The sequence below is a fragment of the Prunus dulcis genome, chromosome 3 (genome assembly GCF_902201215.1).
Source record: "Prunus dulcis chromosome 3, ALMONDv2, whole genome shotgun sequence".
Lineage (NCBI taxonomy): Eukaryota > Viridiplantae > Streptophyta > Magnoliopsida > Rosales > Rosaceae > Prunus > Prunus dulcis.
Genome location: NC_047652.1, coordinates 23152783 through 23175723, shown reverse-complemented (window position 1 = coordinate 23175723; position 22941 = coordinate 23152783). Strand labels below are relative to the sequence as shown.

The 22941-nt window shown below is 38.2% G+C and overlaps 4 protein-coding genes and 1 pseudogene across 4 annotated transcripts; 3 read left to right on the top strand and 2 right to left on the bottom strand.

Moving 5' to 3' along the window:
* Positions 1-308: 308 nt before the first annotated feature.
* On the top strand, positions 309-1330 carry LOC117621351 (oleosin 18.2 kDa-like). The gene has a single exon (XM_034351773.1). It carries the CDS (start codon positions 550-552, stop codon positions 1018-1020), a length of 471 nt encoding a protein of 156 aa, XP_034207664.1. The 5' UTR covers positions 309-549; the 3' UTR covers positions 1021-1330.
* A 27-nt stretch (positions 1331-1357) lies between these two features.
* LOC117621348 (protein ANTHESIS POMOTING FACTOR 1) lies at positions 1358-4798 on the bottom strand. Its single transcript, XM_034351771.1, has 10 exons — positions 4682-4798; positions 4257-4357; positions 3630-3739; positions 3482-3548; positions 2827-2926; positions 2599-2715; positions 2377-2514; positions 2209-2290; positions 2073-2122; positions 1358-1823 (listed from the first exon to the last, which is right to left on the bottom strand). Exons 1-10 carry the CDS (start codon positions 4742-4744, stop codon positions 1647-1649), a joined length of 1005 nt encoding a protein of 334 aa, XP_034207662.1. The 5' UTR covers positions 4745-4798; the 3' UTR covers positions 1358-1646.
* Positions 4799-8686: 3888 nt separating this feature from the next.
* On the bottom strand, positions 8687-9810 carry LOC117622018 (protein RST1-like). The gene is made up of 2 exons (XM_034352526.1): positions 9120-9810; positions 8687-8842 (listed from the first exon to the last, which is right to left on the bottom strand). Exons 1-2 carry the CDS (start codon positions 9672-9674, stop codon positions 8687-8689), a joined length of 711 nt encoding a protein of 236 aa, XP_034208417.1. The 5' UTR covers positions 9675-9810.
* Positions 9811-10276: 466 nt separating this feature from the next.
* On the top strand, positions 10277-14190 carry LOC117621346 (protein RST1-like). Its single transcript, XM_034351770.1, has 7 exons — positions 10277-10381; positions 11142-11164; positions 11739-11807; positions 11878-12093; positions 12198-12275; positions 12992-13174; positions 13303-14190. The coding sequence occupies exons 5-7, from the start codon at positions 12201-12203 to the stop codon at positions 14125-14127; spliced, it is 1083 nt and encodes a 360-aa protein (XP_034207661.1). The 5' UTR covers positions 10277-10381; positions 11142-11164; positions 11739-11807; positions 11878-12093; positions 12198-12200; the 3' UTR covers positions 14128-14190.
* Positions 14141-21010, top strand: LOC117622017 (annotated as a pseudogene).
* Positions 21011-22941: the final 1931 nt, after the last annotated feature.

The following is a 22941-nucleotide window of genomic DNA, read 5'->3' as shown; positions in this document are numbered from 1 at the left end:
CCCACCTCATTTTGAAAATCCTAGTTCCGAGGCCCGTCCTGCCCATTAGCACTTGGGTCTTCACTTTGGGGTGTCTAGAAGGCTCCACCCATTAACTTACACGTATTTAGATTTCGCTAATTTTTATTTAGGGGCTTAAGCATGTAGACTAGAAAGCAAAATAAGAGAAAAAGACAAGCTCAAGAGAGTAACGCCCGTTTTTATAAACATGCAGGCAACCAAACAATGTGGCAGAACCGAACGCGAAATGGTGGCAATAAAGACTCCTTCACAGAAAGCCACCTCAACTTTCGAATTAAATCTTTTTTTCAGTATTTTGGTTAAGTGCCCAAAAGCTGCACTGAAACTTGTTCCTCATGCAGAGCCCCAACTCACCATCTCAAACGTACGTGTCATCACATTGCACTCACCACCCTTCTATAAAATATCACCACCTCTCCTCTTATCTCAATCCCATTCACATCCATCTTTTGCTTCATCACTCTTCTGAAACAAATTGTCCAAAGTTTCGTCACTCCCAAAACTCTCCTCTCGGCTCAGCTCTCATTAATGGCGGATCGTCCTCAGCCACACCAGCTGCAAGTTCGTCCCCAGCATGGCCTTGGGGCTAAGACACAATACCAAGGCCCGTCAACTGGCCAGGTCCTCGCAGTCATAACTGGCCTTCCTGTTGGCGGAACCCTGCTAGCGCTTGCTGGTCTCACACTCATGGGCACCATCACTGGGGCTCTGTTGGCCACCCCACTCTTCATCATCTTCAGCCCGGTTCTTGTCCCGGCTATCTTTGTCATTGGCCTGGCTGTTACTGGATTTCTAACTTCGGGCGCTTTTGGACTGACTGCACTCTCGTCTCTGTCTTGGGTCACCAACTACCTCCGGAGGGCCACGGGGTTGGTGCCGGAGCAGCTGGACCAGATGAAGAGGCGCACGGCGGATATGGTGGAGTTTGTGGGACAGAAGACCAAGGAGGGCAGCCAAGACATCCAGAGTAAGGCCCAAGACGAAAAGAGGAGGACATGAAAGTCGTTGAAGTGGAAGAAAGGCTAGAGAGGTTGTATACGAGAATGGAAGGGAAATAATGTCGTAACCTCTTTCGGGTGGTTTTCTATTGTTAGGTGTTGATGTTGGGTGGCTTCAGAGGTGTACGTATCTAGTGCTGTTCGTATTGTCATGTACTTGTTCTCGTACGTAGAAGAGTCTAATGGGGTGGTTTTTGGCAGAATTTAAGAGGTCCATGAATTTCGGTTATGGTTACCTCTAGAATCTGGCACTTCCTGTGTAATTATTTACATTGTGTTTAATGTATGTCCTTAAATTTTAATTATGCAAATTTATCGGTACACGCACTCTCTGAAGGTGGCTCGGAACTCGGACTAGCTCCTCGTAAAGCAAAGTTAGGTCATTTTGCATAGGCCCCCCGAGAGCATACTATTTTCTAAAATGTTGCTAATAAGTAAACACACAGCCGTTTCTGTCCATAAAAAAACTATTGTACATCTGAAAGCCTTTTTTTCTTTTTTATGGTATATTTAAGTTTAAACTGATCTCAAGGGGCTAGACTACTCTGACCCTACAAACAAACCAATGCCAATTGAAGAACATTGGAAGCAGATGAAATTAATAGGAGGAACTAACTCAAAAGGGTTTTACTGAGACGGATGCTCGGCTTCAACACCGGCTTCGGTGTCCATGCGAGTCGGCTCGGCGTTTGAGTCGTTAGGTATCCAAAAGGTAAGAACAGATGATGCAGCAGCAAACATGGCCCTGCGGGGAGCCCACTTCAAGCAAGATGGAACTCCAATGTGACTGTTCCAGCATGCCACCTGCTGAAAAAAGAAATTACCGATTGTTGGAGACTCAAAATTTTCCATCTATAATCTCATGGTACAAAGCAATTAATTAGTGTATTTGAGCAATGTTGTGCTGTTTCCAAGCATTTACAACCCACTACAAGCCAAAATGGATGACCAGGACACCATTTTTATCAAATTAAATGAGGCAGTAAATAGTCCTCATGACTAGCATTCAAAACAATACAATCATAAGCAGAATCAAAATATATAAGTCGTTACCTCGTTCCGCTTGTTGATGCTCCAGGCATGCAAGTTTCCATCTCCAGAGCCTTTGACAAATATGAAGTAAAAAAAATAAGAATCAGAACATTAGATAAGATGCCACATCGTAACAAGCAGTGCAAAATACATATACCTGACACGACATACTGGCCATCTGGGGTAAAAGTTGCCTCTATTATTACGTTAGAAGATGGTTCCAAACTGTACCCACAGCGCTGCACAAAGGAAAGTTCTAAATTTTAGGCATATTGTTGTAACACACCCAGAGAGAGTACAAAATAATCTCAACAGGAAAACATACCTTCTCTCCTCCATATGCGTCCAGAATATAGATGTTGTTGTTTGTGGTTGTCAAGAGCATTGATTTGCCATCACTGCTAAACTTGATATCACAAACTTCAGCAGTATCTCCACCAACTAAAAAGGTATCAAATGGACCCTAATTAGGAAAATTTTAGTTAAATTCATGATTTGAAAATTCATAATTATCCCAAAACAAAGTCAGTTATTCATAGGTTATAACCTTGTCGTAGGAACGTGAATCAAACAATTTAATCGCACCCCCTTCCATTGCCACAGCAAAAACAAGACCTTGCTGGTCATAGGCAACTGTAGGTCTACCACGTAGATGCAAAATTCCCTGTAAGCATGAATTGCAATCTTGTCTTAGAACTGCGTCTCAAGTTCTCAAGATTACTTTTCCAAATTTAGCCTACCTTTATCATGTTATGTATTAAAACCAAGAACCTACCTGGCAGGCGTTTACACGGAGATCCCATATTCTGACAGTGTGGTCCAACGAACCAGACATGAAGCTATCGTTGACTGGAGACATACAGAGGGAAACAATTCTACAGCAGCAGTTAATAGAAATAATAAGCAAAACAAGTTTGCAAAAAGAGAAAGGGAAAAGAATGAGAAAACTTAACTAATTAGCAGCATTGATAATGATGCCTATTTATAAGATAGGGATAAGACCTTATTTCATTGTTTATGATCGAACCCAGAATTAGTAGTGTGTGTCCGAGAACCCATGGCTGTTTGTGTGCATGCAGGTACATCATAAAAGCCATGTATGTTTACACATCATAAACAACAAACTGAAAGCACCCATGTTTACTAGCACCACACAGACTTTCTAAGTATCATGTTTACTAGCATTTCACACAAAGTTCAGAACATGAAGTGACTACTGTGACTCTGTGACCTATCAAACAGACTTTACTCTCTGATGCTTTTTTTGAATTGTGTCATTTTCTAAACTGATATTCAGTAAAACGTACAGATCCTACTGCCTTAAATAGACAATTTATGAAAATAAGCATCCATTTGATAAACAGATAACAAGTGATCCAAAACACATCATGGGCTTATTATTAGTACCACAAAAGTCAAAGGATTCAAACCTCTCTTTATGTCCTTTGAAGTAGCGAAGGCATCGATTATCATACATTGACAGATACCGCAGTGATTCTGCTAAGGAAACAGTCAGCATCATTTAGAAAATAATATCACAGGAATTAGGAGTTAATGGCACGTTAAAGAAAAAGTCACCTCCAGTGGCATCCAGATTGTATTTTGAAGAGCATATAACAGAACTTGGGTGATGGGTAAAGCATATACGATCTGCTCCATGTTTCTTATGGAATGTGGTCTTTAGCAACCTGAAGTTCATGAAGAAACGTTATTAAAGAAGCAACAATATTGATGCAGTTTCCCGTCATTGGTTTCTGTGCGCTGCATCTATAAAACATAAATTTCAGATGAAGGAAAGAACTTGAAAGTGGACATGCACTTAATAACAGTCAGAGCCATACACAAAGACATGCTCAAACGTTTAAAATCAATGAAGTCTCACTACAAGAAACCATGGCATAAAACAAGCTTAGATAGCAAATGCCACTCATAACGGAATTATATACCACAGAAATGCAATTGAAAGAATTTGTATTTCTTCAACTGACAATAACAACGGGGTCCAATTTAACAACACGAAACCGGTTCGATCAAATGCTCCCTTGTAAACAAAAGGACGGATAAGATCAAGGCTCAAGGTAAACTACTTCATCCATGAGTGTGAGAGTGTGTGTGTGTGTGTGTGTGTGTGTAAATATATATGTATACAGCTATAGTCGATTTCTTGCAACATAAACATCTTCTATCAGGTAATAGTTAACTCACTTAGCAGTTGCAATGTCATAGAGTCGCACAGAATCATCCTCGCTAGCCGTAACCAGTAAATCATCCTTGCGGTGAAAATCCAGTGAATTTATCTTCCCACCCTGAAAATTTGAACAAACGGCTCACTCTTAAAACCTTTACTTTAATTTTAATAATAGCGACGAGTTAAACTTTAAAATTCAAACCCTCAATTCTTCAACGTTTCCTTTGATAAGAATAAGTTTAATCAATTTCATGAATATGTGAAATTGCTCACTGCATATATGAACAATCACAACAGTGAACTCTAATTCCAAACCAAATCAAAACCAGCTTGAATTCGCAACAAATAAAGTTTCCTGGTTGTGCATAAAATTCAACATTCGCTAATAATAATAATTGCTAGAAGAACAAAGTAGCATATGAAGGAGAATTGTTGAGCTCACAAAGTCTGGGAAAACGGCTCCAATGGCCATGCTGCGCACCGTTTCGTCGTCGAGCTGTGTCATCGGCGTATCCTTGTGAATGGAGGAGGTCTCAGTTGAGTCAGTTCTTGAGAAAGAAAAGAGCATATATAATAGGGAATTTACGAAGGAAATTTTTATATTTTATAAATAGAAAAAGAGAAGAGTAACGTTACGGACACCAACTTGTTTACCAATTTTTGGATACCAACACATGTGGCACATGACATGGCAACTTATGTCATCTGCCACCTCATTTATTTTAATTACATAATTTATTATATAAATAAAAGAATTTTTTTTCTTTTTCTTTTTTCTTTTTTCGGTGTGAAATTCTTTTATTTATATAACAAATTATGTAATTAAAATAAATGAGGTGGCAGATGACATAGGTTGCCATGTCATGTGCCACATGTGTTGGTATTCAAAAGTTGGTAAACAAGTTGGTGCCCGTAGCGTTATTGAAAAGAGAAAGTTCGTTAGTTGGGCTTAAGAAAACGGGTCAAAACTTTTCAGAATCGAAACTATAATTGGACGGGCCAAGTCTAAAATTCCAGAGTTTTTGGGTTAAGCGACACTGAATTTTTAAGTTGGCTAGCTTTAGTCTCTTATTTTTATTTGATGTTTTTCAAAATTTAAATTTTCACTCAAATAGTTTTAAGTTTTTATATTTAAACCCCGCACTTCTTTTTGTTCACTCCATTTTCTAAGTTCCCCTCAACTTCTAATTCAAAATTTCACAATTTCTAAGAAAACCCCAATTATCTTCCCAAACTACCTCCAAATACACACCTAGCAGAAAAAAAAAATTAAAAAACTCATCAACATCGCACCCCACACCCCATACTCCATTATCTTGCCCCTCACCGCTATAAGTTCACCTCAACCTCACATTACTTAAAGAAATAAAGACATTATTGTCAAACTCAATTGACGACCCACAAGCCACTATTAGCATGTCGTATTTAGAATTTGTAAAGAGAAAATGAGAGTGTAGTATGTTTTTTGGATTGAAAGAGAAGAGTAATATGGCAATAGGGTATAGAGGAGTTTTTGTTTTCCTAAAACTTAATATAAAAAGTGATGAGGTGTGTGTATAGATATATTAGGGCTAAATATTAAGTTGGATGACCTTTTTTATCTTTTTAAACAATAATAAAATTTAAGAGCTTAATAAATTTAGTATTAGGGTGAACAAAGAAAAGCGTGGAGTTTAAATATAAAAACTCATAATTTTTTTTAACAACGGATTTCATCACTTTATCTTTTGTAAACTTTAAAAAACTAATTTTGTATAAAATAAATAAATAACTAATTCCACAAAATAACTTATAATAATTAATAAATAATTAATAAGTTATGAATTTAATAAAATATTTAAATACTAATTATTCATTAAATATATAATTATAATAATAATTTTAAAAAGGTAAGAAATACTTAATTACATATATTAAAATAAAAAAGTTGGCCCAAAAAATAATAAAGAAACTAATTTTATTTTATTTTATTAAAGAAAAAAAACCTCTCCCGATGACATTTTGTCGGCATAGACCTATGCCAGCAACCATTTGCCGAATTAGACCTCTCTTGACAATAATTTACCGGCATAGACCTATGCTAATAAAATTTTGTCACAAAAGATTTAATATATATATATATATAATTAGTTTCTTTATTTTTATTTTTTTGCCAACTTCTTTAATTTAATTTGTCTTAATTATTATGTATATAAAATTCAAGCCAAATTAAAAAGTGAGGTCGAAGTTTGACTCCACTAGGGCCACCTTCCATATTGCATGTGTGGGAAGACTCCTATAAGGAACAAAGATATTTTCTTCGTTTTCAATGTGGGACTCAAGTTCATGTATTTTATTCAAACTCCAATAAGTAATTGGTATTATCGAATCACGTTGTAACTTGAATTTAAAGTTTTGAGGATAAAATCCATTTATGGAATACTAAAATGCTTTATAAAATATTTTTGGGTACTTAAACTTTTTTTCTATGATTTTTAAATAATCAAGACAAATTTTTAAAAACAAATTTGGAAATTAAAACTAAATGTTCATGTGTACAAAATAATTCAAAATAATAAATGACTATTTATTAATGAAACTAATTAAAATATTTAAATACTAATGAAAGTAATTAATCTATAATTAATAATAAAAGTAATTAAATAAAGCTAAGATATATTTAATTACTATTTATTAGGTATTATAATTCATGAAGTTAATTAAAATATATAATATTAATTATTCACTTAAGAAATAATAATTAAAATATAATTACTAATGAAAGTAATTAAATAAGGCTAAGATATTATATAATTACTAAAAAAGAAAATTTTAAAAATAAATTTATTTAAAAACCTTTGCCGACGAAAAATATCACGACGAATATTTGCCGGATTAGACCTCTACCGACAGTAATTCGTCAGCAGAGATAAATTTCATCAGGGTAGGTCTAGTCCGGCAAATATTTGCCAGGATAGATCTATGCCGACGAAATTTCTTCGGTTGGATTTTTATTATTATTTTAAAAATATAAAATTATTTCCTTTACTTTTGTTTTGTTTTTTTCCAACTTCTTTAATTTAATATATGTAATTAACTAAAATCTTAAACTTTTTAAATTATTTTAATTAACAATTATATTTTAATTATTATTTCTTTAATGAATATTTAAATATTTAAATCATTTCATAAATTATTTAAATTATTTTGTGAACTTTATTTTTTATCTTTATATATTAAATAATAATCAAAACATAATATATTTAAAGAGTACAGATAAGCAATATGACAAAGGGCACCTAAAAAGATAAGCAATCTCTTTGTATCACTGCTCATACACATGCAAAACACAAGTAAGGCATAAATTTTCCCTCAACCCTAAACGCACACAGAGGAACAAAGCTAGAACCTAAATACATACCATGTCTAATTGATTCATTATCTCAAGGCTCACCTTTGCTACAAAGAAATCCAGATTTATATTGTTGGATATATTTAAAGCGTACATTATGAATAGAATATTTTAAAATAAATAGGATATTTTAAAGGCAAGCTTAAGCTGCTTCTCCAGAGGCAGGTAATCCTTCAAAGACACAGAGGTACAATGCATCACTCTCAATAAGAATACAGCCATGAGCCATGGAATTCTCAATTTTATCAATGGGTTGCGTGTCAGGTGGCACATCCTCACACCGTGCGATATGTATAGCCTAGTTGTAAATGCGTTCTGTCGATGCAAACAGAGAAGGAACGACAAATTCCGCAACTCCTCCCCAACTAGAGTCTGAGAGGAGAGAGGAAAGGGTGACTGGTAAATCGCTCAGCACAGTATGTTTGCCCAGAATCAGAAGAGGCATGTATTTGCTCCAGCTACCAGATAGCAACCCAAGAAATTGCAATGCCTGTAGGAGAATAAGGTTAATGTTTTAATAGAGAACAGACAGAGATGTTCAAGCTGGCAAACAAGGAAAATGGTTAATATTTCGCATGAATTTCATTAGAATTTCAAGGGAAGGCAACAGCCCTGTAGTAGGGGTATGCCATTCACTCTACGAAACGTGTTGTCACCTACCATGGAAGGATAGCTAGATACACGGCTAATTTCAACTGCATCAACAAGCCACTGTCTTTTGACACTTCCGTCTGCATGTTGCAAAGCTGCTACAACTTCCCACATACCTGCAAATATGTAAAGTTCAAAGGCACCAGCAGCATTGTAAGAAATTCTCATACTAGAGATGCTTTCAAATACCAGTTTCGGCAACTCCTATTTATTAAGCACTGTTGCAAAGCAAACCTTTCACGATACTCATACTAGAGATGTTTTCAAATATCAGCAACGGCAACTCCTATTCTATTAAGCACTGTGGCGTCGAGCAAACCTTTCACGATACATCCATTTTATTTTCTTATGTTTCGACTAACCATATATTACCATTTAAAAATTATACACATAATTAGAAAGATCCTAACCATTTGATTCTGTGTTCAATATCAAAGCCTTTAGCCTTCCCAGCTCAGTCAATGGGATGGAACCAATCCTAACAAGCTTAGCTTTGGTTTGAACCTTTTTCAGAACTTCAATAAGCTGACCATCTCTTTGTTGCAGGTCCTCCTGGGAAACCTGTAAGGACATTAGGGGCGCCATTAGGTTCAACTAAAGCATTTGTATCCTAATGGTGTTCAACATAAATCAAGCTGCATTGACATATTGATAGTGCCCTATAAATTTCTTGATTTCCTACTCAGTTTGTATAGCAACAGAAGAAATATTTTCTGAAGGTTGCAAGTTGCAACTCATTCTCATTATCAGCATATTCATCAAATAACAAACTATAATAAGAGTTTCTGTAGGGAACCGCATACCAATAAAAGCAGATATTACTAATTATCTATAGTACCTGCAGGAAATCCAACAACCAACTTTTCCGAGCCTTCCTAAAGCATCTAACCGCCTCGGACCACTCCTCTACAGTACGCAACTGACCTCCTCCTCCTATGGCAGGCAATTGCATTGCAGGCATCAAGGAAAAGAGCACCTCCATGCCCTTTTCTATTTGGCATATGTACTCTAGAGAGTCAAGAGAAGCCTCATCTAAACACTGATAGAAACCCTTCCAGCATGAAATCCGTAATAAGCTTGTCTCATCAGTGCCAAGTGATTGATATGAAGTAACAGAAGAGAAGTAGCTACGCACATCATCAAATACTTTCTCAAGCCTGGAACCTGAGAATACTTTAATTAGGTCTACCAGATGATCCAGAAGACAAGATTGCAGCTTCAACTCAAGAGTTCTGAATCTGGACAAGTCAGACAGCTCATCCAGGAAACTTGGGAGCTGATCAAATTCATTGGCATGAGCCAATGAGAACTTTACACATTCCTCCCTTAGGGTTCCTTTTTCAAGAGATGATTCTGTTGGAAACAACTCGGCAACCTGCGCCTCATATCTCATGCAGCGTCTGATGATCGTACCCCAATCCAAGGCTGGCAACCGAGGAGCTTGTGAAAGGCACCTTATCACAGTTATTACGGTTGTCTGAATTTAAAAATTCAATACATTAGAAAGACCCATACAGGAAAATAAACAAAGAACAAAATCCTTTGCGTGTGTGTGTGCGCGTGCACAACTGGCACAAAAGGAAGAGGAAAAATGAATATCCATGCTGTAGGCCACAAAAGTTTGATCTATTGGCGAATGTGGTACTTATGAATTATGATATATTATTTCCCCATACATGTAACTTGTAAGTTTGGTGATCTATACTGCATATGACCAATCAAAGAGGAATTACTGCAGTTCAGTTGGATATAAAACCTGCTGGAATTCCTTTAGATATTCTTTGTGAAAGCTTAGAGCCGGGACGCAAAGGTCGCATTCAAATATTTAACCACATGGAGAGATAGATCAGCTTGCCACGCACTCAAGATGATAGAATTTCTCCTCGATTAGGTTGAGTTTTCAACTGAGTTCTTTTGTATTTTGTTTTTAACCAGTGACATCCCTTAGGCAATAATATATATATATGTGTGTGTGTGTGTGTTGAGCTTCAAGATTTAAGATTGCTCGTGCAGCTACATTGAAGTACAGTAATGATGCACTTCGTCCCTTGCTTGGCCGCCCTCTTGGTGCTCTAAAAAGAAAAATTGAAGATGAAACAGGTGTGATTCTTTTTTCCCTTTTTATTTTTAATCCATAGTCTGAACGGATATGATGGTGCTTATTTATCAGTGGTTAAATGTCGCATGTACTTAACCCGTAAAGATTATATTGAGCTATAAAGATGAACTGAGCCTTAATGTCCACCTTGATGATATGTGCTGGACAGCAATAGCTGGAGATCTAGTCATATTGGGTGTGCGTGTATATATATTTTTCCTTTGTGGTAAAGTAGCATATTGATGATGTCTTGGCAGCTAGCGATCCTCTTCATTCCAGGAAAGAAAATTACATGGTATAACTAGCTTATCCTAAGATTTAAACGGATTGTTTATTTCAGCCTCATGTATGGACAACAGGTACTTTTTACTCTGATTTGCATCTTTTGTTGTAAACTGAATTGGCTACTCGAAGGAACACTACCTGGAAATTGCAGCCATGGGATTCAGCACATAACCCTGTAGTACCATACACTAATATTGTAGAGACTATCAAATTTTCTAACGTAATGCTGTCGGTTATAAATATTTCATGACAAATGATTAAACAGTTTCCAAATTTTAATTACTGAATGGTGATTTTACTTTTGTAGATGTTACTTCTTTTCATTAAATCCATGTCCTGAGAAGTGATTAACTTATTGTTGATAGTGATTTATCAAACTTAATTATCTTGATGTGATCTTGCTATTTGTGACCTGCATGGCATATTGGCATCTCTCCTTGGGGTTGAGGCTCTGAGCATATGAAAGTTCATTTGTAGGGAAAAGAAGTGACACTAGAGAGTTACCTGTTGTGCGGAAGCGTCAACCAACTGCGAGTGAAAAATAAATAACAACAGGTAGGAGAAAAATTGAACAAAATAAACAACAAGAACAACACCAAGATTTATACTGGTTCGGCAATTGCCTACATCCAGTTTGGAGACGACGGAGTATTCCACTATAATCAATGAGAGAATACAATAGTGTTTAACCACTCAAAAAACCCAAGCCCCAAATATATACCCAAGCTCACACACTCAAGAATATAAAGGGGATACAAATTGAGTACAATTTAGAGAGGGAAAAATAACCAACAGTAGCAACAAAAACTTAGTTGCCCAAACTATTATTTTTCTCTCTCCCAACTTCTTTCTTCTCTCATCAACTCTCGGTGCTTTCCGCTCTCCTATTTTTCCCAAATGCATGTTCCCTTTTATAAGCCAAACATTTGCTCTTCAATCACCCAATGGCAAAAGCAAAACACACAAGTCAAAAGGTAAAAGTAAGCCATCAATGCTAGCCATTAATTTGTCTCCAATTTGTCTGCTAGCCGAAAGCAGTTTTGCTTTTGACTATTTTTGAGTCAATCATCAACATTACCTGGTGCAGCCCTGCTATGTCTTTCTTTCACTCCTAAAGATGTAAACACCTTAGGGACATCAAAGGTAAGATAGTTGAAAATTAGCATTATTCTTCCCTTTACTGTGCTTCAAATCTTCATTATTTTGTGTATAGGGATTGCGGGATGTACATGCTGGATATGAGAAGGCATTGTTGGAAATAGCTTCATCTCTTCAGCTCTCAAGAAATATTTTTATTGCCCTTATTTCACTGCAATCGTGGAAGTCCTTTGTGCGGCGTTGGGTGAGGGCAGATGTCTTGTCCTTTGATGCTAAAGTGCCATCTGTCCTCTTGGATAAAACCGCTAAAGCTGCTAGTGACATTCTGAAGGTTCACTGTCTTGTTTTCATTTAATTGTACAGAATTTACCCTCTAGATATCTGAGCCTGTCCTGAAATTTCCTCCTTTTCTTTTTCTCTTTGTCTAATGCATAGAGTATGATAAAAGCAGCTGAAGAGGCTATTCCTAGATCTGCTGAAAACATTGCACTAGCTATTGGTGCACTTTGTGTGGTAAGAGTTCTATGTTGTGTGATATTTTATGTAAACTTCATAATCTGAATGCTTTGCATATTTTGTGTTTACTGTTAAAAGATGTATGATATGGTACCATCCGGTTTTAACTTTATCAATTATCTTTGATTTCCATTGGAAGGAAAAGTTTGTTGGAATCTATTCTGCCCTGTATACCTTGGGCATTTTTGGCATTATTTGAAGAAAACATCATATCATTTTCTTTTCAATATTGATTTTTGCTTACACAGGTAGTATTTTGAGCATCGATTCATTGGTGTCATGACTCGTGAATAGCTGGAATCCTGCTAACTTTTTTTTTTTAAACAGTAAAAACATTATTAAAAAAAGGAACAAAACCCAATATGCAAAGTATACTAGAGAAACACCTTGAGAAACTATGACCTGATATTACAATGATCTAAAGAACTTGAAGGGAAAAAAGAAAAAAAGAAAAGAAACAGGAGTGACAAATAGACAGCATTATCCAACTAGAAAAATGATCTCAGAAACTGAAGCTTCAACTTAGTGAGTGAAGTTCTGACTCAAATAGCAAGAAAAGAGGAAAAATAATTTACTCAGTGAAGTTCAAGGCTCTCCACGGTCTGATATATTCTCTCTTGCAGGTTTAACTTTTATAATTTGTAATGTCTCTATACTAGGTCTTACATGCTTTACCTCAACTTTAAATTTTGGCTATGGTTGCTGTTTGTTAGGTCTTGCCTCCATCTGCTCACGCTGTTAAATCAGATGCCTCAAAATTTCTGTTGAATTGGTTGGTCCAGCATGAACATGAACACCGCAAATGGTCTGCTGCGATTTCTCTTGGATTGATCTCAAGTTGCCTACATGTAACAGATCATAAGCAAAAGTTTGAGAATATCACTGGACTTGTTGAGGTTTGTAAATTTCTATTTGACATTCTCAATTCTTTTTTTTTCTTTCTTATTTGTTCTTCGAAAAGCTGGTGTTGATCTCCCCCTTTTTCCTTGCCTGTGTTTTTTTCACTAATAGTGCATGCTTTCAGGTTATGTGTAGTAGCAATAGCACCCTTGTCAGAGGAGCCTGTGGGCTTGCCTTGGGTTTTTCTTGTCAAGATCTTCTTACCAGGGTTGATGCTGGTGATAATTCTGACATGGACAAAGAAACAGGCAAGATGACAGAAGCAGACTTGCTTGGTATGATAGTTAAGGCATTATCACTCATGATAGGTCAGCTCACTCAGTTGCCATCTGATGTTATGGAAAGTCTATCTGCCTACTTTCCACCTAACACATTTGGTATAGATATGAATATAACTGCTGAACTGTCACATGAGAACTCTGATGACTCTCTCGAAGATATCTGGGGTGTTGCTGGACTTGTTCTTGGTTTGGCGAGTTCTGTTGGTGCACTGTACAGAGCTGGGGCACATGATGCTGTTCTCAAGATAAAAGACTTGATCATTTCATGGATTCCACATATGACTACACCAGTTCAAGGGTCTCGGTCTTTTAGTGGGGTTTCTGAGATAGTTTTATCAGTAGGATCCTGTCTTGCACTTCCCATTGTAGTCGAATTCTGCCAAAGATTAGAACTGATGGATGATAATGAAGTACGCCATTTAGTGAATGGCTACAGGGAGCTCATTTCTGAATTATTGTCTGTCAAAAAATCTGGCACCTTCTATCACAGCTTACTTATGGCATCTTGTATAGGAGCAGGAAGCCTCCTAGCCTGCATACTGAATGTAGGATTGCCTTCTAGAAATTGGACAATTAGAAATTGGAAATTGGAAACTTATCTTGCTGCTAATATGGAACTAATCAAAAGGGCAACTGTTTTTAAAGTACTTTCGGTTATGATCAAGTAAAAAGGGTTAAACGATGGGGTCCTGTGTTTATGCCATTGGGATTGTTATGAAATCATAGCAGATAAGTGGAGTATTTAAGATTGTTGTGTGTTTTTGCATCAAATTTAGTTTTTCATATTTTTTTAGTGCTAATGTGTATTTGCAATACATGTGGTTTTGCAGGATGATACTCAAATTATGACAGCTTCTGGTGATCATAACAATGTTTTCATCTTCCTTAAAGGATTTTAGAAAATTGGATTGAATTTATTAGGAATAAGCTCTTACTACAATGTGCTATAACTTTTAAGTAACAGATAATTCTGTAAATAAAGCTATGAAATTTGGTATAAGGAAGGTTATATTTACATAATTGTCCTTCATATCACAGCTAGTTCAGTTTCTTATTCATTGTGTTCTCCTTGGCCTTTTTATCTTCCTCCAGATCAAGGTATGGGATATTCAGGAAAAGAAATGTACTGCAATACTGATGGGGCACACAGGAAGTGTGAAATCTCTCTGTCCTCATCCAACTAATCCTGGTAGGTTTAGATTTTCACCTGTTGTTGGTTTTTGTACTCATTCTCTCTTATGCTATATTTGTGAAATAACTAATGAGAAATACAACTAATTTAAACCACTGATTCTTCTTATCTGACAGAGATTATTGTCTCTGGTTCGAGAGATGGCTCCTTTGCTCTTTGGGATATGAGATGTAATTCAAGCTCCAAAAATATTCACGGGGAGATTGCAATATGGTAAATTATTTAATGTAAAGCTATTTTCATTTTCAAGAATCGGGATAAGTTTGTTTTCTGTTTTCCAAAATAAATTTATAATATTTTCATGCAGCTCAACTGCTGTGGTTAAAGGGGCTCATCTTTTTCCACGGGCAAAGCGTGTAAGGCGCGGAAAGGTTTGTTTCTGATAATAGGTCTTATTAAATTTGTTTTGTACTCTTTACTCAGATTTAGCTTTTTCAGGCTGCTTCCATGAGCATCACATCAGTTCTTTATCTTAAAGACGAGGTTTCCATTGCTACTGCTGGAGCTGTGGATAGGTATATACGGAACAGTGGCAGTGAAATGGCCGAATTGAATCCTAAATTTCTTACTCAGACGTTATGTCATACCAAGTGATATGAGGTTATTGTTTGATTTGGTCTTATGCTTCATTTCAGCATTGTTAAGTTTTGGGATACTAGAAGTTTGAAAAATGTCGTCACACAGACATCCCCTCACCTAGAGTCTACTGAGAAGGTTAAATGTCGTATGCACTTAACCCGTGAAGATTATATTGAGCTATAAAGATGAACTGAGCCTTAATGTCCACCTTGCTGTTTAAAAGTGCACTAACCCAGTTTGTCATGTCAACTGATTTCCTGCCGACTTACTAGTCTTGGTTTCAATTATGTAATTGCAGTCAATTATTAGCCCTGATGCTGCTCACATACTCAGTGGTTCCAGCGATGGAAATGCCTACATTTGGCAGGTAAGATTTGTTCTTTTAGGAGCTCTTGATATTGGTCTTGATTAGAGACTGACCTTGTTGGCAATGTCTGTTGAATATTTGGATTTCTAAGGGAGCTAAAGAATGTACTGAGTGAGAGAGAGAGCAGAGAAACTGAGATTGTTATAACAAATTGCTTACTCTGCATGAACATTGCAGCAGAGCTTATATTCCCTCATGACAATAGCATGATCTCTTACATCAGTCGATTCCAAATCTAACGGATTGTAATAGTAAGCCAATGTGAATATGACACATGGCAATACACAGCTGTCCTAACAGCTGGGAATAGAAAACAGACTCAAGCATTGCACCTGGCATATAAGCTCAAGGTCTCAGCTAACACAAAGATTAGAACAGATTAAATATAAACTGACTTAGAACTTACTAACTAATATGAAATTAGCTAGGCAGTTTACATTTTAACACTCCCTTCTAAAGTGCTAGCTGATTTCACTCCAAGCATTCTCCTCAAATAGTCAAACCTGTCTTTGGGAAGAGCTTTGGTGAAGATATCAGCAATCTGCTCTTCTCCCTTGCAGTAGAGCAGTTCAATCACTTCTTCTTGTATTGCTTCTCTAATAAAATGAAACTTCCTTTTAATGTGCTTGCTTCGTTGATGAAAAACTGGGTTTTTAGCCATTGCTATGGCTGAAGTGTTGTCACAAAACACAGTTGTTGCAGTGGTCTGTTCTTCCCCAAAATCTTCAAGAACAAACCTGAGCCAAATGGCTTGTGATGTAGCTTCTGCTGCACTCACATACTCTGCCTCTGCAGTAGAGAGAGCCACACTGTGTTGTTTGACTGATGCCCATGAAAAAGCACCACTTCCAAATGAAAATGCATATCCAGAAGTGCTTTTCATATCTTCCTCAGATCCACTCCAGTCACTGTCACAGTAACCTACTAAGAGTGCAGATTTTCCAGTCACATACTCAATTCCATAATCAATTGTGCCTTGTATGTACCTTAGAACCCTTTTAGCTGCCCCATAGTGCATCTTAGAAGGGTTGTGCATGAATCTTGCAAGCAGGCCTAGCAGAGAACATGATATCTGGCCTGGTTGCAGTGAGATACAGCAGGCTACCTACAATTTTTCTGAACAAACTTTCATCTGCAGCTTCACTTCCATCCTCTCTTTTCAATTTATCAGTAGCCACTAATGGAGTGCTTACTGACTTGCAGTCTTTGAGTCCAAACTTATCCAAGAGAGTGAGAGCATACTTCTTTTGATGAATGAAGATGCTCCCTTCAGTTTGTGTTACTCCCATACCAAGAAAATGGTGGAGTAAACCCAAGTCAGACATCTCATACTTGCACATCATTTCAGCTTTGAATTCTTTCACCATTTCATCACTACTTCCTGTATACACTATGTCATCTACATAGATTGACACTATTAGTGTTCCCACACCTTCCTTTGTTCTCACATAGAGAGTTGCTTCACTTGGACTTTTGTGAAAACCACACTTATTCAAGTAGGTGTCGATTTCACTATACCAGGCCCTTGGAGCCTGCTTCAACCCATAGAGAGCTTTTCTTAACCTATACACCTTATCCTCATCACCTTTAACCACAAAACCATCCGGTTGATCAACATAAACTTCTTCTTCAAGGACACCATTTAAGAAGGCTGACTTGACATCCAATTGCCATAGTTTCCAGCCTTTCTGAGCAGCAAGAGCTATGAGAGTTCTAATGGTGTCTAACCTTGCCACAGGAGCAAAGGTTTCATTGAAATCAATCCCTGGTTTTTGTGTGTATCCCTTGGCAACAAGTCTTGCTTTATGTTTTTGAATGGAGCCATCAAGATTAAGCTTAATTTTGAATATCCACTTCACTCCCACAATTGGTTTACTACTTGGCCTATCAACCAATTCCCAAGTGGAGTTTTTCTCTATCATAAGTATCTCCTCAGTCATAGCCTTCCCCCAAGCTTCATCTTTGACTGCTTCTTCAAAATTTTCAGGTTCAATGATGCTCATCTTGCATTGAGCATACACTTCACTCAAACTCTTCCATTTCTTTGGGGTGTTATCATAAGTTTCAAATGGAGCAGAGTCTTGAGTAGCATGCAAATCACTACTTGTTTGTGTTTCCATAGGAGACTGCACAATCTGTTGCTGTAACAGATTTGGTTCTGAATCCAAATCTGATACTGTTGAACTTGCTCCATCACCCCAAGACATAGGAATTTGCAATGCCTCATTTGTTTCCCAATTCCACATTGCTTCTTCATCAAAAATAACCCTCCTAGACAGCTCAATCTTTTGAGTTCTCAAGTTGAGCACTCTATACCCCTTTTCACATACACCATATCCTACAAATACTCCCTTCTCACCTGTGTCTTCCAGCTTGTGCCTTTTCTATGTGGGGATGTGAATATAGCATAGAGAACCAAATATTCTCAAATGCTTGACACCTGGTTTTCTTCCACTAAACTTCTCAAATGGAGTGGAATTGTCCACTGCACTTGTAGGGCTTCTGTTTTGTAGATATACAGCTGTATTGACAGCTTCTGCCCAAAACTTCAAAGGGATTTTCTTCTCATGCATCATGGCTCTTGCCATTTCCATCACAGTACGATTCTTTCTCTCTGCAACTCCATTCTGTTGTGGAGAGTAGGCTACAGTCAGTTGCCTTTCTAATCCCACCTCTTCACAGAACTTTGAGAAATCCAAAGATGTGTATTCTCCACCTCTATCACTTCTTAGCTTCTTAATTTGATAACCACTTTGTAGCTCAACCATGCTTTTGAACCTTTTGAATATGTTGAATGCTTGAGACTTATGCTGCAAGAAGAACACCCAACACATTCTGGTGTGGTCATCAATGAAGGTGAGGAAATATATGTTCCCTCCAAGAGTGATGGTCTGCATTGGACCACATATATCTGAGTGAATCAGTTCTAGTGGATGAGAGGCTCTCCAAGCTCTTTCCTTATCAAATGAACTTCTGTGATTCTTGCTTACAGCACAACCAGAGCAGACCTTCTCATATTCTTGTAGATTAGGCAATCCCTGAACCATATCTTTCTCTTGTAACAGCTTCAAACTAATATAGTTTAGGTGTCCAAATCTTCTGTGCCACAGCCAGGATGTTTCTCCAACTGTTGCTCTATTTGCCATAGGAGGATTGACATAGTCTAGATTTAAAGGAAAACATCTGTTTCCCTTCATTGGCACTCTTGCAATGCAATCTTCCAGCTGCCTATCTCCATAAATATCAACTGCATTATCACCAAATACAAGCCAATGCCCATGTTCTATCATTTGACCTACACTTAGCAAATTTTCATCTAAACCTGGTACAATCATGACTTCTTTGATATATCTAGTCACACCCTTCATTTCTATAGCCAAAGTCCCTTTGCCTATTGACTGCACTAGATCACCAGTCCCCATTTTGACTTTACTCTTCACACTTTTATCAACATTTACAAGTAATGACTCATGGGAAGTCATGTGATTGCTACATGCACTATCAACATACCACATATTCACATTCTTTCCAATTGTTGCAGCATGACATGCATAGAACATAATGGCAGGTTCAGTTACCTGATTTGCAATGTTAGCAAGTTTCCCTGCCTTGTTTGCTTGGTCATAGTCCTTAACAAAATGACCAAATCGATTGCAGCCATGACACTTTGGTTTTCCTTTAAACCAACACTCACCATAGTGTAGCTTCTCACAATGTTTGCATTTTCCAGATTTGTCTCCTTGACTCGGTTTTCCCCCTTGATTGGCATTGTTTTGAGGTTTAGAATCCCATTTCTTATCCTTGGACTTCCAGTTCTTCTTTGATTTATTAGGTGCCAGGACTAGAACTTGACTGAGATCCTTTTGAGTTTATGCTCATGCTGCTGAAAGCTTTCTCAGTGGTGCTTTCAGCATGTCTGTCAAGACGCTGAGCAAATCCTCTTAATGCTGCAATTACCTCCTGCACTTCAATGGTTTCAATGTCCCTAGTTTGCTCAATCACATAGCAGACTGGATCAAACTCCTTGGTTAAGCTTATTAGCAGTTTTTGAACTATCCTCCCTTTGGTCAGATCTTCCCCATATCCCTTCATCTGATTTACAAGCTCAAGTAGCCGAGTGATGTATCCAGACAAGATCTCATCATCCCTCATCCTGGTGTACTCAAAATCTCGACGCAGACCCTGCAGCATGATGGATCTGACTTGCTTATCACCATGAAACTCCTGATGCAAGATATCCCAAGCACCTTTTGAGGTTTCTTCATTTGAGATTCTGGGGAAGATGTCATCTGAAACAGCACCTTGGATAATACCAAGAGCCTTAGCATCCTTCATCAACAAGGACACCATCTCAGAATCTGATGACCCTTCTTCATCAACTTTTGAATCTGGAGCTTGAAGGCCTTTCTCAACCAAATTCCAGATTCCATGAGATTTGAAAATTGTTCTCATTCGAATCTTCCAAAACTCATAGTTCTCCCCATTGAATATTGGAGCTCTAAGATCACTCCCTCCTGACCCAGCCATCTGAGACCAGACTCAATGAGCTGAGAGTTGGAAATTTCTCGTTGGATTTCCAGACTCAGCTCACACAGCTTCAACGCCCACTATCCAGATCCAACCTGCGCACCTGATACCATGTTGAATATTTGGATTTCTAAGGGAGCTAAAGAATGTACTGAGTGAGAGAGAGAGAGAGAGAGCAGAGAAACTGAGATTGTTATAACAAATTGCTTACTCTACATGAACATTGCAGCAGAGCTTATATTCCCTCAGGACAATAGCATGATCTCTTACATTAGTCGATTCCAAATCTAACGGATTGTAATAGTAAGCCAATGTGAATATGACACATGACAATACACAGCTGTCCTAACAGCTGGGAATAGAAAACAGACTCAAGCATTGCACCTGGCATATAAGCTCAAGGTACTCAGCTAACACAAAGATTAGAACAGATTAAATATAAACTGACTTAGAACTTACTAACTAATCTGAAATTAGCTAGGCAGTTTACATTTTAACAATGTCAACCCAGGTAAACAAGCCTCAAGAAGATCCTGTAATATTGAAAAGCCATGACGGAGAAGTTACAGCAGTGGATTGGTATTTTTTTTTCTTTCTTTCTAACCTAATGCTGCCGGTTTTAAATATTTCATGATAAATGATTAAACAGTTTCCAAATTTTAATAGGTCCCATTTTGAGGTTGGGAAGATGGCAACTTCTTTGGATGATTTTACAGTTCGCATTTGGAACTCTCAGAATAGTTACTGCCCAAGCACAAACTCACCATCTGTCATCCGGAGGAGAGTCATGGCAATCCCAGGTGCAGAATGTAGAAAGCTTCTAATGAATGAATCATTGCATACTTCAAAGGACTCTGGAAATCAAATCTAGTTCGAAAAAACCAATTAAAAGTATAGCCGGTCGGCTATACCCCAAAATAGAATATTTTAATATTATAGCCGTGCGGCTTTACTCCAAAATATAATATCTTAACAGTATAGCCGCCCGGCTATAATCCAATATAATAGCCTAACAGTATAGCCATTCTAACAGTAAAGCCGCCTGGCTATACTTCAAAATATAATAGCTTAAAAGCGGCGATACCCGATAAATATAACATCTGAAAGGTATAGCCGCTCGGCTATATACTCTGACATGTAATAGCTTAAATGTGTAGCCGCACGGCTATACTCGAGCCGAAACATGCCACTGAAAGACTCTACTGACACTTAACAGTATAGCCGTTTGGCTATACGCGAAAATAGAATATCTACAAAGTATTGCCGTTCGGCTATACTGCATAAATAGAATTTCTTAAAAGTATATCCCAACCAAGGTCTAAAATATCGATGATATCGGAGATATCGATAGTGTAAGAACCCAAAACAAAATATCAAAAAGAAAGAAAATATCTAAAAAGGTAAGGAAAATATCTTTTAGCGAAATGACCAAATTGCCCTCGCATATTTTAATGGGGGAAAATTTGACTTTTTAATCGAGAAAGAATTTGGGAATTCCGCTTACGCCGTTGCGTAGAGCACGGCGAGACGAGTCCGTAGACATGGAGTAGACCCGAATCGGAGTTGTAACGAAGGAGTTATGGTCAAAAGAGTCTCAGTGGCAGAACCGTAAATATTTCGAAGTTCAGTTTTTATAAACCCAGCTGCACTCTCTCGAACCATCTCGACCAGCCGACTTTAGAGAGCGATTTCTCCCAACTCAGACCACCGTTTCAGGCAATACCAGTCCCAAACGAACCACCTCACTTACCTCTATCAGCCCTGCCCTCCTTAGCCTCCATCCGCCACTGCAGTAGCCGGAAACTGCCACGAAACAGGCCGGGTCCGACAGTTTTTCTGAAAATTTGTGGGAGCTCGTTCTCCTTCGTTTCTCAACCAAATCGATCGAGTAAGGTATGGTTTTTGACCTATTTTTCGTGCTCTAGCTGATGGGTATATGGTCTTTGATCTATTTTAGCTCTAAGGGGTTCGTTTTTCGACTTGAAGTTTGGCCGAAACTTCGGCCCTTCGAAACTACCATTTCTGGTCACTTTTTGGGGGTAGTCCAAGAACAAAAGTGACTCCAAACGGGGTGTTTTACCTAGGGTAGGAGTTTGGAGTCTCGGTTCCACGATTTTTCGGCACACCCGAATCGCTTTGGACACCCGATCTGCCCCGCGCGTGTGGCGGCGCGTGGGCCAGGGTGGTGGCACGGCTCTGGCTAGTTTTGAGGTCCTCGTGTCGTCACGAGCGCGTGGGATTTCGCGGATCTCGATTCGGAGTCCGTTTGAGCCCCGAACAGATTTTCCATATTGCGCGGTCCGTGGGTGCAGTGTCGTGTGATCGTTGGATCGCGCTGAATTTTGGATATGTCGGTCTACGTGATTTCAGGATCGTGTAGGATTCGACGGATCGCGAATCGGAGTCCCGGATACTCCGGAATCGCGAACCCTGGGGCTAGGGTTAGGGTTTTAAGCGATAACGCGATTTTGGCCAATCCGACCGTCCGATTCGGACCAATTTCGCAGAACTTGGTTCCCGCCCTATGAGAAACTTTCCGGGAATCTCAGATTGGCCATCGGAGACCGTGGACCCACGGGGTCCCGGGTCGGCCGATCGAGCAACTCATCGCTTATCGAGGTTCTGGGTCTCTTGAGGCCGGCCTAACTATTTAAAAAGCTGAGGCGGGGATAGGAATAACTGGAATAAGTGTTTGTATTTCTAGGAGCCGGGGGCAGGGTGTTTAGTTGAATTTCGTTTTATTCAGCAGTTTATTAATTTAATCTTTCGGGGTAAGCAGGCACCAGGAGCCCAACAGAAGTGCAAAAGAGACCTTCG

Excerpts from the sequence above, each read along its gene's own strand:
- LOC117621351 (XM_034351773.1), top strand. The coding sequence starts at position 550 with ATGGCGGATCGTCCTCAGCCACACCAGCTGCAAGTTCGTCCCCAGCAT.
- LOC117621348 (XM_034351771.1), bottom strand. The coding sequence starts at position 4,744 with ATGACACAGCTCGACGACGAAACGGTGCGCAGCATGGCCATTGGAGCC. Across the intron at positions 3,740-4,256 it reads TATGACATTGCAACTGCTAA|GTTGCTAAAGACCACATTCC; the intron begins GTGAGTTAACTA and ends CATGAACTTCAG. Across the intron at positions 1,824-2,072 it reads GCATCAACAAGCGGAACGAG|GTGGCATGCTGGAACAGTCA; the intron begins GTAACGACTTAT and ends TTTTTTCAGCAG.
- LOC117622018 (XM_034352526.1), bottom strand. The coding sequence starts at position 9,674 with ATGAGATATGAGGCGCAGGTTGCCGAGTTGTTTCCAACAGAATCATCT. Across the intron at positions 8,843-9,119 it reads GGTTGTTGGATTTCCTGCAG|GTTTCCCAGGAGGACCTGCA; the intron begins GTACTATAGATA and ends ATGTCCTTACAG.
- LOC117621346 (XM_034351770.1), top strand. The coding sequence starts at position 12,201 with ATGATAAAAGCAGCTGAAGAGGCTATTCCTAGATCTGCTGAAAACATT. Across the intron at positions 12,276-12,991 it reads CTATTGGTGCACTTTGTGTG|GTCTTGCCTCCATCTGCTCA; the intron begins GTAAGAGTTCTA and ends GCTGTTTGTTAG. Across the intron at positions 13,175-13,302 it reads ATATCACTGGACTTGTTGAG|GTTATGTGTAGTAGCAATAG; the intron begins GTTTGTAAATTT and ends GCATGCTTTCAG.